This window comes from Rhincodon typus, chromosome 2 (assembly GCF_021869965.1).
Source record: "Rhincodon typus isolate 14 chromosome 2, sRhiTyp1.1, whole genome shotgun sequence".
Lineage (NCBI taxonomy): Eukaryota > Metazoa > Chordata > Chondrichthyes > Orectolobiformes > Rhincodontidae > Rhincodon > Rhincodon typus.
In genome coordinates, this window is record NC_063333.1 from 141,731,372 (window position 1) to 141,745,041 (window position 13,670).

Consider the following 13,670-nt stretch of genomic DNA (forward strand, 5'->3'; position numbering starts at 1 on the left):
TTTCCATTTAAGCAATGGTTTACTTTTTCATCCTGGTGCCAAAATGAACACCTTCACATTTTCCCACATTATACTCCAGATATTTGCCCACTTATTCTGTATTGGTCTGCAGCTTCCTTATGTTTTCTTCACAACATATTTTCCTACCTAGCCTGCTGTCATCGGTGAATTTACCATACCTTTACTGCCCTCACCTAAGTTATTAATGTAAATTGTAAGAAGTTGAGGCCTCGGTATAGATGCCTTATATCCTGCCAATCAGAAAAAGATGCATATATGCATACTCACTGCTTTCTGTCAATTTTCCAGTCTTCTATCCATGTGGTTATTACTCATACCATGAGGTCATATTTTCCACAATAACCTTTGATGTGACACCTTATCAAATGCCTTTTATAAACCCATATACAGTATGTCTACAGGCTTGCCTTTATCCACAGTACATCACTCCTATAACTGCAATGAATTGGTTTAAAATGACTTCCCTTTGACAAAACCATGCTGTCTCAATGATTCCTTGGTGAATTCTCCATGCCAAACCCTCAGCCAATCAGATTTAACTTGTTGATCAATCCACACCTGTTTCTCATGCAGCATAAATTTTGGTCCTTTTACAATTTGGCATTCTTGTATCTGTCCTGATGAGTGTGCGATGAAGAGCTTTGACAACATAACTTTTTTTCACAATAATCAAAAATATATGTAGTGTATTTTACACAGAATATACAACACAGAAAACAGGCTCTTTGGTCCAATTACAATCCTGGTATTAATACTCCTCAAGAGTCATCTCTTCTAACAATAACTAACATGACTACAAAATTTTAATGCACAATGAACACATACATGTACTCTTACAGAGTAAGTCAGCCCCATTGTAGTATGATTGAAAAGTTTGTACTAAATATTTTGTGTTGAGTCATCAGAGCTGGTTTCAGTTTTGTTTTCTTGTCCCACAGGTCTAGTTGATTCTGTCCGTAACTTATTTATTGAAACCACAGCTATCTATTTCGAAATGGATGATAAAAGTGGCTTGAAGACCACCAATAATCTGTTGTTATATCTAATTGATACCTTACATAACATGCTGACGCATATATCTAGTGTTGTCCGCTCTGCTTTGCAGGTAAGAACAGGCCCTGAGTGGCCATCTATTTCCAGATTTTTATTCGTCCTAGATTTAGTTCATATTTTTCTCCCCTTCAGTAATTTGTTTTGCTTGTTTTTTCTTGGGTTTTCTTAGTAGATAAAAGGCATGGATACTCCTTTCCCAGCTTATTGGACAATGGGCAAGCAATGCCAAGTATAGTTTGCCTTTGTTTGTCTTCATTGCCGTGGGGCAGGGCATATCCCAATCATAATGTTTCCCAGAATTCTTGATTAGAGTCAAAGAGTTGATAGGATAAACCAACAGTATCAGGAGAGAAGAACCCTCCTTAGAATCTCAAATGTGGAACAGAATATCCGTCAGAATTATCTAGTTATGAAAACAAAGAATATAAATAAATACTTGGTACCAATGGGAAGGGACGGTGGCTCAGTGGTTAGCACTGCTGCCTCACAGCGCCAGCGACCCGAGTTCAATTCCACCCTTGGACGACTGTCTGTGATGAATTTGCACATTCTCCCCTGTCTGTGTGGGTTTCCTCTGGGTACTCTGGTTTCCTCCTACAGTCCAAAGATGTGCAGGTTAGGCAGATTGGCCATGCTACATTGCCCATAGTGTTCAGGGATGTGTAGATTAGGTGGGTTATGAGGGGATGGGTCTGGGTGGGATGCTCCGAGGGTCGGTGTGGACTTGTTGAGTCAAAGGGCCTGTTTCCACGCTGTAGGGATTCTATGATTCTATGAAAACACAAAATGGGAGTCATCGTCTATGTTTTATGTGAGGATCCCTCTGTACCACAATGGAGAGAGTATTCGTTGATGGTTTGATTGATTCCTGGGATGACCTATGAAGAGTGATTGAGTAGAATGGGCCTGTACTCTTTGGAGTTTAGAAGAATCATTGGTTTGACTAGATTGTAATACCAAGCTTAATCTAGAATGTGCATCTATAAGGTAAAAGTTCCTGCCTGGGTAGAGAGTACAGGTAAATGCCAGCATGGTACATCATCTGAGGATCCTGCATCAGCATCCTCAGAGGTGGTGCATGAGGTGGAGCACTGGGAAGCTGTTTCCTGTTCTTACTTTTTGACTTACTGCAAGAGCCTGCAGTAGAATGCAAAAAACATTAGCTGATGCATATACACCTTGTGCCTTACAGAAAATACCCACATCCCACAAAAGAATATAGGAAGAAAAAAGACATGTTCACAGAGGTTTGAATACGCAGTGTTTTATGCAAATGGATGCTAAAAGGTCAGCACAGGATGTTGTCTGACATCATATCTTGTAACTATAAATTCAAACTCTCCAGTTCTGCCTTGAAAATGTAGAAAAAAAGCAGAAACAAAATGGGAAGAAATATCAAGAATATTACTTGTACTCTTAAACCAAATGCTTGCAATCCTGTTCAGCCTAACTGGCCACCCATCAGTGACAAAGTACAAAACAGTGTGGGGTGATGAAGATGTATAGCCCAGTAATAATGCAGTGCTGAAGGGCATATTGTTGTCATTATCTGAGAATGCTGAACTGCCACACATTCTTCAGCCAGTAACTTTCTAGCAATGAAAAGTGACATTATCGTATTCCAATTACGTCTGCTGGCTTTGAGCAGTCAATATGTGGTGGACTCATAACATTCATTCTTGGCCCCTCGAGAATTACATTCATGGGAAATTCAACTAATAAGGGTGCAAGCTACAAATTAATTCTATGAGCACAGATATTTGATGTAAATGCTGCAGCCAGAATCTCTGTGGGATTACTCCAGTCTCCCATAATAATTGCATAAATGGTTGAAATTGGCTATTTGTACCATTTCTTCTATTCTCCCACTTAATTTATGATGGGAACCAGCACAACCCCTTGGTAGATTGAAGGCCAGTATTTCTGCTTCAGCCTTTTAGAAAGGAACTGGCACATGAAATAGTTGAATTCAGTCTCTTGTCCAGTCATGCTGTTGTACATGGGACATGATTAACAGTAGCACAAACACACTTTGCTGGCAAAGACTGCCTTCTATGTGTATCTATTTAAACTGCATAAATCCTAAATTAACAATGTTCTCTTGAAGATCCAGTTAAAGGTAGTAGTAACACCTTCACCATAGCATACTAGAATATAAGTCTTACACTAAACATTTCACAGTGAAAACATGCTCTACCAGCCTGCCTCTGTTTCACCTCATTGCCACCCACCAAAACTTCGAAGTTATCAAAATCCATGATAAGCCTTTGAACAACATGGTCCATTTTCCATACCTTGGGAGTCTGCTGTCAACAAGGGCAGACACTGACGCCAATGTTCAAAAAATTCCCTCCATACCTGGATCAACCTAGTGAACCGTCTCTGGTCTGTCTCAAATGCCAATATATCTCTCTTTAGATAAGGGGACCAAAGCTATTCACAGTATTCCAACTGTGGTCTGGTCAGTGCCTTGTATATTTTTAGCAAGTCCTCCCAATTTGCATACTCCATTCCCTTTGAAGTAAAGGCCAACGGTCCATTTGCCTTCCCTAATACCTGCTGTACTTGGATGTAGCTTTTGTGATTAATGCGCAAGGACTTCCAAATCCCTCTGTGCTGCGGCTGTCAGTAGTTACCCTATTTAAATACTATTCACCTCTTCCATTCTTCCAGCTAAAGTGCATAACTTCACATTTCCCATATTACTCCATCTGCCAAATTTTTGCCCACTCACTTAACCTGTCTGTATTCCTCTGTCGACTCCTTGTGTCATCCTCACTACTTTCCTTCCCACCTATTTTTGTATTAATGCAAACTTGATGATAGAACATTCATTTCTGTCATGCAAGACATTAATATATATTGGGAATAATAGTGGCTCCAGCACTGATCTCTGTGGCACTCCACTAGTTACAGGTTGCCGGGTTGAAAATGCCTCTTAACCCAAATCTCTTCTTCTATTAGTTAGCCAATCCTCTGCCCATGCTAATATACTACCCCAAACCAATGGGCTTTTATTTTATTTAGTCACCTAATATACAATACCTTATCAAATGCATTTTGGAAATGCAAATGTACTGCATCTACTGGATCCCTTTTACCTATCATGTTTGTTATCTTCTCAAAGAACTGCAGTAAATTTATCAAGTATGCTTTCCCCTTCATGAGGCCATACTGACTCAGCTTGATTATATTATGAATTTCAAATGCTCTGTTCTTACAACCTTTATAATGGACTTGACATTTTCCCAACAATGGATGTTAAGCTAACAGGTCTTTAGTTACCATTTTTTTATCTCCCTCACTTTTCAAATAAAGTTGTTACATTGACAGTATTCCAATTGTCTGGGACTTAAGACCATAAGACATAGGAGCAGAAATTAGGCCATTTGGCCCAACGAGTCTGCTCCGCCATTCAATCATGGTTGATAAGTTCCTCAATCCCATTCTCCCGCTTTCTCCCCGTAACCCTTGATCCCCTTGACAGTCAAGAATCTATCTATCTCAGCCTTATATGTACTTAATGACCTGGCCTCCACAGCCTTCTGTGGCAGTGAATCCCATAGATTCACCACTCTCTGGCTGAAGAAGTTTCTCCTTATTTCCATTCTAAAAGGTCTTCCCTTTACTCTAAGGCTGTGCCCTCGGGCCCTAGTCTCTCCTACCAATGAAAGCATCTTCCCAACATCAACTCTGTCCAGGCCATTCAGTATTCTGTAATCTAAGGATTTTGGAAGAATCCCCTATTTCTTCAGCTACTTCCTTTAAAATCCTAGGATGCAACCCATCAGGTTCTGTATTTTGGGTGATAATCTGTTGTACTTTTTGTTAAATTACTTTTTACATCTTAAGGTTTCCCTTAACTCAAAGGCTTGTATCAGTTTATGGGGCTTGCTGCCTTTGTCATTCTTGACTTGGCAGTTGTCGATCTATATTAATTTCTCTGATTGACTTCCCCTTTCCCCTTGTAAGAAAGCAAATCCCCTCAAGTGACCATAGTGATGTAAGGAAATTACTGTGGGTAGAATCACATGGCACTGAGCAATCTTTTGTGAAGACACTGCCTTATGTGACCATCAAGGCATACTACTGTTAGCACAGTATCATGGTACAGTTGCAGGCAGTGCATTACTTTATGAAATAGTCATAATCATAGTCACTGTTGCTAAATGGACAAGCTCAACAGCTGAATGGACACAGCTAACACTAAATAACCTGTTCTGTATGGTAGGTTGAGCTAGAATTGTTGGCTAAGATCCTGCAGGATTTCTTGCTCCTCTTCAAACAGGATTTCTCATGCCAACGGTGCTGGTGGACAGCATCTCAGTCTAGTATCTCAATCAAGTGATGTTTTATATAATTCAGGACCTGTGTTTCTGGATCAAAATCCTGAAACTTTGTTTGTAACATCCCTGTGGATCACCTGCTCCCTGCAATAGGTCAGATGTTGTTAAATTTGAAAGGATGCAGAAAAGATTTACAAGGATATTGCTGGGGTTGGGAGGTTTGAGCTATAGGGAGAGGCTGAATAGGCTGGGACTATTTTCCCCATAACGTCAGAGGCTGAAGGGTGATTTAATAGAAGTTTATAAAATCATGAAGGGCATGGATAGGGTGAATACCCGAGATCTTTTTCCCAGGATAGGGGAGCCCAAAACTAGAGGGCATAGGTTTCAAGTGAGAGGAGCCCAAGGGACAACTTTTTCATGCAGAGGTTGGTGTGTGTACTGAATGAGCTGCCAGGGGAAGTGGAGGACGCTGGTACAATTACAACATTTAAAAGGCATCTGAATGGGTATATAAATAGGCCAAATGCTGGCAAATAGAACAAGATTAATTTAGGATATCTGGTCAGCATGGACGAGTTGGACCAAAGGGTCTCTTTCCGTGCTAAATGACTCAATGACTCCACTAGAAGGACTGCAGCAGTTCAAGAAGGCAGCCCACTGCCTCCTGCTCCAGGGTAATTAACAATGGGCAAAAATGGTGGCTTTGCCAGCAACACCTATAGCCCATGAATGATAAAAAATATTACATTAAAGTATAGCCCATGATTGGGCTGGAGGTGATATTTTTTAAAGTTATTAAATGCTAGAGGAAATATCCTTAATATAATCAGCAGTGAGGAAATCAAGGTGTATTGCAGGTACTCGAAGAGGTAAGCCAGCTTCACTTGATATAAGAAAAAAACCGAAAGAGCTGCAGATGCTGGAAATCAGAAACAAAAACAGAAAATGATGGAAAAAACTCAGCAGGTCTGGCAGCGTCTGTGGACAGAAATCAGAGTTAATGTTTCAGGTCCAGTGACTCTTCCTCAGAACTTCTTTCCACAGATGCTGCCAGACCTGCTGAGTTTTTTTCCATCATTTTCTGTTTTTGTTACTTGATATTAATACGTTTCTGTTGGAGGGCTGATTGCATGTAACATAACTGGGCAAATGGTGACATACATCAAAGCAGATCTAAGTTAAAGAAGATATATGAAGACATTCATGTGAAGTGAAAAACAGACTTGTGGAAATACAGGATGGTGAAGCCAGAGGAGTTTTAATGATGGACCATAGCATGCAATGATACTTATATCAATCATGGGCTTCATGTTAATGTAATTTCATTTTTGTTCATGGGCTATAGATGTCATTGGCAAAGCCACCATTTTTGCCCATCCCTAATTACCCCGGTGAAAGAGGCAGTGAGCTGCCTTCTTGAACTGCTGCAGTCTTTCAGGTGGAGGGAGATCCACAGGGATTTTAAGACCAAAGTTTCAGGATTTTGACCTAGCAACAATGAAGGAACAGTGATACAGTTCCAAGACAAGATGGTGTGAGACTTGGAAGGGGACTTGCACGTGATGGTCGTGTTCCCATTCATCAGTTGTCATTCTCCTTCCAGATGGTAGAGGACACAATTTGGAAGATGCTGTCAAAGGATGCTTAGTGAATTACTACAACGCATCTTATAGATGTTACACATTGCTACACTGTGTCAGTGGTGAAGGGACAGAATGTTTGGATGGGATGCCTATCAGTGAGCTATTTTGTCCTGGATGGTGTGAAGCTTCTCTTGTTGTTGAGACTGCACTAATTTAGGCAAGTGAGGAGTATTCCATCACTCTATTGTTTTGTGCCTTGTAAATAGCGGACAGGCAATAGAGAGACAGGAGGTGAGTTACTTGTCATAGAATTCCAAGCCTCTGACCTGCTGTTCCAGCTACAGTACATGAATGGCTAGTCCAGTTCTATTTCTGGTCAACGGTAACCACTAGGATGTTGATAAGGGATTACCATTGACCAGAAAGTATCATTAGTCTAGAGTTTATTTAATACTATTGTCCCATGTTGCAAATGGCTCTGTGATTTTAAAGTGGCAAGTATAGAATCATAGAATCCCTACAGTGTGAAAGCAGGTCATTTGGCCCATCAAGTTCACACCAACCCTCTGAAGAGCATGCCTCCCAGGACCCTCTCCACCGTATCCTTGTAACACTGCATTTCCCATGGCTAGTCCACCCAACCTACACATCCCTAGACACTATGGATAATTTAGCATAGCTAATCCACCTAACCTGCACATCTTTAGGCTGTGGGAGGTTAAAATTCAAGAAATTATGTGAGCCCAAATTCTCTGTGAAACAATTTGCAGGAATACATAAGTTGTGTGTCATTCACTGTTCTGTTAATACTACAGCTGTCTTATATAGCCTGTGGCTCATGCAGGTGTGCAGACAAGAAAAAGTGAATATTTACAAGAGACATGCAAATGCCACCTGGGAGGCCTAAGGCTATTTTTATGGTTTGGTGAGTTATTCTCTCTAAACACATACCTTATAACGGACATAGTGGTAGTATTTATGCCACCCAACATCTTTTGAAGTTGTTATCAGAGAACTTCCATCGTTCGTAAACAACCTTTAATTAATGTTTCTGTCTATTACATCTGCCTGAGAAAGATCCACCCTCGCAAATCTTTTCACGCAGTGAAATGATTGCTTCACTGTGTAAGGATTAAAAAAACAAAGAAAATTCCTTTGTAACAAATGTATTTCGTGAGCGGCTTCCACAAAACTGCAAAATCATGAGAAGCTGCATTGTTTCATGTCTATGGTGAATGGCTCTGCAACTACAGACTTTGCTCAGAAGAGCTAAATTGTTAACAAGAGAGTTCAGTACACTCCAAAGTAGTGATGCACACACAAGGTAATTGCACATTGGGATTTATTTGGGATGAAGAACCATTGAGGTTTATCAGACAAAAGTACAAAACTCACCCATCATGTCTGTGCCTTCTCTCGGTACAGACATTCAATACAAATTCCATTACCCCTTTTCCTCTTCGTCGTCTTGATTCATCTTCTGTTTCAAGTGTCTATCCATTGCTTCTTAAAAGCTGCATTGATCTGTGCTTCAAATTCTCTATGTGACAAATCATTCCATGCTCCAAGAATCCTTTGTTTCAAGATATTTTTCCCCTCATCTTTATGCTCACCTTCTTAAATCATTCTAAATTGGCAACTGCTCCCACAGCTGCCCATCATTGATTTTCCCAACCAATATAAGCAATATTTTGATTGGAACAAATCACTTTCTGTTTACAAATGTAAACAATTCACTGCATTAAAACACTTCATATAGTTTTTAAAACCACTAAGCCTTCTCCACTTGAGTAGAAATAGTCCATGTGTCTTCATGACTGTAGACAATTATAATTTATCATATCTGGTGCCATCCTAGTGAATCTAAGCTGAACATCATCTGTGGCTTTGTTGCCCTGATTGAACAATGTGGAACCAAAACTGACTGCAGCACAAACAGATAAACACATGATAATGATGAGAAGGAAAAGACCAGCTTTTCGATTGAGCCTACCTCATATAGTCATGACATAACTGAACATCAGGAACCCGAATACTCCTCTTCATCCATACTCATCTTGGAGGCACAAAAGAAACAGTGAAAAGCCCGATTGATTCCTAAAGGTGATTAAAGTGAGATCCAAAATATTGCAATAAGCATAAGATAAATCATCCAATACTCCACCTACCCTTTATTCATTGTGATGTAAATTTCTGCCCGGAACTTTCCAACTCCCTTTTTGAACACTTGCAGCAAATCTACACTCAACTGAACTAACTTAAGCCAATAACTCGATCCAAAGTCAATTATCCTTTGCAAAGAGAAAAACCTGTTATCCAACCTCGTCCTTTGCTCAGTTACATACAGTTAATATAGGTGACATGCATATTAGTTGTAATTAATTATATGCAATGAGCAATGAGCATAAACTGGAGATTTGCATGAGTTTCTATGAATAGACCCTGACAGAAATAATGGCTGTTTGATTAGGAATTTATCTTTATTGGCTCATGGGATGTGATGCCTCTGGCTTGGCCAGCATCAGCCCTTCCCTGAATTGGCATTCCAAAAATTTGAAACCCCAGGAATGGTGTCAGGACTCTCAGATTTGGAACTCACTGCCATTTTTAAAAGGTTCCAAGTCACCTCAACTTGGTGAAGATCTAGGGCTACACCTTCAAAAACAAGGGACTGAATCTATTTCATTGAAATATCTGCAAATCTCTCATTGTTTGTTTTTTTTTTGTTTTTAATCTGATTTGGATTATCTCTAAAACTTACAGCACTTATGGGATCTTTGTTTACTTGCCTTCTTATGAATCTTGGGTGCAGTGGACTCAACTTGCCATGATTATCACACAATTTGCTAATTTCTGTTCGTAAAATGTGATTGGGGAAATGCCACAAGCATGATTATGTTACAATACAAATGTCAGTAAGACACCATAAATTAATTAGCTAATTATGGATGGAAACATTTCCCTATACAGAAAGTATTATGAAATATGTTTCTTGCTGTCTTCTGCTGACATTTTTCACCACCTACTGGGACTCATTTGTATCTCAAAAGAGCGCACACTGCAAGATTCCTTTTCATTTCTGTTTTCTCATTAAGGCTCAGAAGTCAGATGCAGGAGGGGACACCCAGGCTGCTGAGGAACTTCTGCTTATCAATAAACCCCTGACAGACTTAATTAGCCTGCTTATTCAACTGGTAAGAATTCATTTCATTTCTGGATTGAGGGAGTGTTGGGGTTTGCTCAATCACAGTGATGCTGTTTTGCACTTTTTCACAGGTAGAGTGAACCACAATATTTATTGGTAGAATACTTTCAGGCCAGATAAATTAATAAAAGCCATCTTAAATAACATTAAAAGATTGTTTCTCAACATGTTTCAATTAATATCATATTTAACACTAAAGGTGAGCCTAATATTGGTACTGAATTACCAAAAGTCTGTACTGGTCTAAAGACAGTAGGGGAGAAAAAAACCACATAAGGCTGTGTTGGCTCAGTACAGGGTTGACACTGCAAGTTACTTTGAAAAAGTATTCCAACATAGCTTTGGTATCACTGCTAGCAGCCTTCACTGTATCCAAGCAACAAGAAACCAATGTTCAGCATCTAGACTTCTGCATCACCAATGGCACAATTATTTTTTTTTACTTATACATATATTTTTTATGAGCTACAACTGAAGTTGAAACAGGGTCTATTCAGATTATTCTCTTTACCTGGGTCAGAATAATCATGAGATATTCAGTTTGTTAATTTTAGTAGCTTTTTGTTTTGCACCCCTTGAAACCGAAGCATATTTTTAAAATCTAAGTATCAGCACACAACAATTTCTTTCCAGCTCCTTTTTTTATGTCCCCATCTCGCAGTCAGGGATTGCTCTACAATGTAAGCAGTCTGCATGTACCTTGTCCAAACGGTCATTCTTCATTGAAGTCTTGACAGAGTCAAGGATGGAGGGAAATTTTCCTCTCTACCACTTGGGTAGAGAGTAGCATTAGGGTACTGTCAAATAGGATAGTAGAATGTAGAATTCACATGGCATTTTAATGAATTGGTGATAAATCATGGAGGCTGCCTCGAGGGTATGCACCACTCTCTGTCCAATTTACCTATCTGCTCTCCATCTGTGCAATTCTTTATTCCCAAGTATGGAAATAAACATTCTGCCCCAATAATTGCTCGAAAACAGTTCGGGCAGTGGAGAGGGGTGGGGATGGGCTAAAGGCAAAACATATCCTTCCAATCCTTTCTATGTTATTATGAAGGCACTTGATAGTGGGTCGAGTGGAAGGACCTGTCAATCGCTTGCTCTGGAGCTGCTGACATAAATGACAATTCTGGACCATTACTCTTCCTGACTTCAGCGCAGATGAGCAATTAATTTCATAGATGCTTTGAACTGTGAGGCTCAGTGGCACACAGGATTATGCTCAAATTTTCAAAGTAGGTTTTACAGAGATAATAGTTGATGGTGTGAAACCATAGGTTAGTTTTTCTTAAAGATTGTAATAGTGAACCATTGTCTTCTAGATTCATCACTGGTTAATTGAACATCTATGACTATGGAACCTGCTTTGACAACCCTGCCTTATGTCATGTGAAGCAAATTCACATTTCATCATTTGTTTAAGATTTTCACATGCGTGTCTACACCTTTTCAGGAGTATTCAATTTGCTGTTTTGAAAAAAAGCAGAAAATGCTGGAAAAACTCAGCAAGTCTGGCATCATCTATACAGAGGGAAGGAGGTTTGAGTTAGAAATGCAAGTTCCTTTAAGGCTCAAATAGATCAGCTCCAGAGTTGGTTGATAGCACACAATGCTCATTGAAAACATAAACAGAATTTGCTGGAAAATCTCAGCAGTTCTGGCAACAACTGTGGAGAGAGATCAGAGCTAACGGTTCAGGTCCAGTGACAGTTCTTCAGAACTCATGGTAGCTAGGAAAAAGTTGTTTTTTCATGCAGAACATAGTTGGGGTTGGGGGGGCGGTGGGGTGGGTGGTAGCGGAATGAATAAACGATGGGTGGAGATAGAGTCTAAACAAAGAGAACAGCTGGACACACAAAAAAGTGGATAACAGTTAGCCTAGGAGAATGAATAGCTCCTTTTGGAGACTATTAGTGGCAAACAATGGGTAGTGTGTAATAGCTGACCATGTGATAACAAGGCTACAGCCTTCTGGACTCAATATCGAGTTAAACAATTTAAGCAATTTTAGGAACACAGCAGGAAAGGCAGCAGGTCGCTTAAAATCCCTATAACAGGAACTCCCCACCTACATTCAGGACATTACCCACGTCCTCCACCTCCTCCAGGACTTTCAATTCTCTGGCCCCCAAAACCTCATCTCCACCACGGACATCCAGTCCTATTCACTTGTATCCGCCACGCAGATGGCCTGAAAGCCCTAAAGAGTCCTGATGACGAGTCGAGGCCCAAAACGTTGACTTTCCTACTCCTGTGATGCTGCTTGACATGCTATGTTCCTCCAGCTCCACACTGTATCAAGAATAAAAATAAGACTACAATGACTCAGAGAATCAGAAGGAAGAGAACTTAGATGACTGGGTAAACATCCAAGGACTGTGTCCCTAGGAAGATTCTAATACTTGCCAAGAACAGCAGCTGAAGAATCAAAATGAGAGCAATACATAGTTTTAATACAAAACAGCGAAATTGATAGATTTACATTTGATAACTGGACATACCGCTGAAGTTAACTGAAGATCTGAGCTGCTGGCTTATCATGAAAATTTAAAAAGCAGATCTTTGTATTTTTGCACTGATTTAATAGTGATGGTATTATATTGAAACATATGGCAGATCAGAGGCAAAGTGAAAGAGAAGAAAGATAAAACCATAAGAAATAGGAACTGAAGTAGGCCATTCAGCCCCTGAGCCTGCTCTGCCAGTCACCTCCAGAGTGTACTGTAAATCAGTTTGACAGTTTTTAAAGACAATTGTGCTGGAAGATTTAAAATGAAGAGCTGAATTCACAGGCTGTAGTCTTGCAGTGGAAATGTCCCTATTTCTGAACCAAGAGGCCCAGGTTTAAGTCCCACCTGCTCCAGAAGTGTGCAGTATCATCTCTGAACAGGTTGGTTAGAAAACAAAATTTAAAAAAGAGCTCTTGTGGTGCAGTGGTGGTGTCCCTACCTGTGAGCCAGACGGCCTGGATTCAAGTCCCACCTGCTTCAGGGGTGTGCAATAACATCAGTGAACAAGTTGATTAGAAAATATCTTAACAGTAGTGTTCAGTCCAACACCATTTTAATTTAGCTCCTCCCTCTTTTTCCAATCTCCCCTATCTTTGTTACTGTTGGAATGGCCTGGTGGGCTTGCAAATCATTAATGTAATTAGTGACACAGGTGATTTGGTAGTAGTATATTTGAAAATATGTATTGAGCTCTTTAATTGATTAGAAAACTTGATGATGTGTTGCTAAGAATACACAAAAAAGGCTGAGCCCTTAAACAAAAATGATAAGAGCTGAGTTCTTCCCCAGTGTGGTTTGGTTTATGGTCAAGGAACGGGTCCAGAAGGGAAAGGTGAAAAATTCTGTTTGCTGTTTACAAGAAAGCTTTTCTAAACCTCCAAGTTTTTTGCTGCTGAACTCAACCTATGGATATTGGCAACTAAAACAAAAGAGTTAATGATTTGAATCCGAGACAACAAGGTGCAGGGCTGGATGAATGCAGCAAGCCAAGTAGCATCATAGGAGC

General features: G+C 40.0%; 1 protein-coding gene across 7 annotated transcripts in view; it reads left to right on the plus strand.

The window, feature by feature from the left end:
- ulk4 (unc-51 like kinase 4) overlaps positions 1-13,670 on the plus strand; it is a 428,124-nt gene that overhangs the window by 287,648 nt on the left and 126,806 nt on the right. For 6 of the 7 annotated variants that reach the window (XR_007263863.1, XM_048606245.1, XM_048606253.1 and 3 more), the window contains 2 exons: positions 960-1,126; positions 10,042-10,140. Coding sequence is in view for 5 of the 7 variants with exons in the window: in XM_048606245.1 (XP_048462202.1) it covers positions 960-1,126; positions 10,042-10,140 (266 nt within the window). In the remaining 2 variants the exon portion in view is untranslated. The remainder of the gene's footprint in view (positions 1-959; positions 1,127-10,041; positions 10,141-13,670) is intronic. The other variant, XR_007263865.1, reaches the window with a different exon arrangement.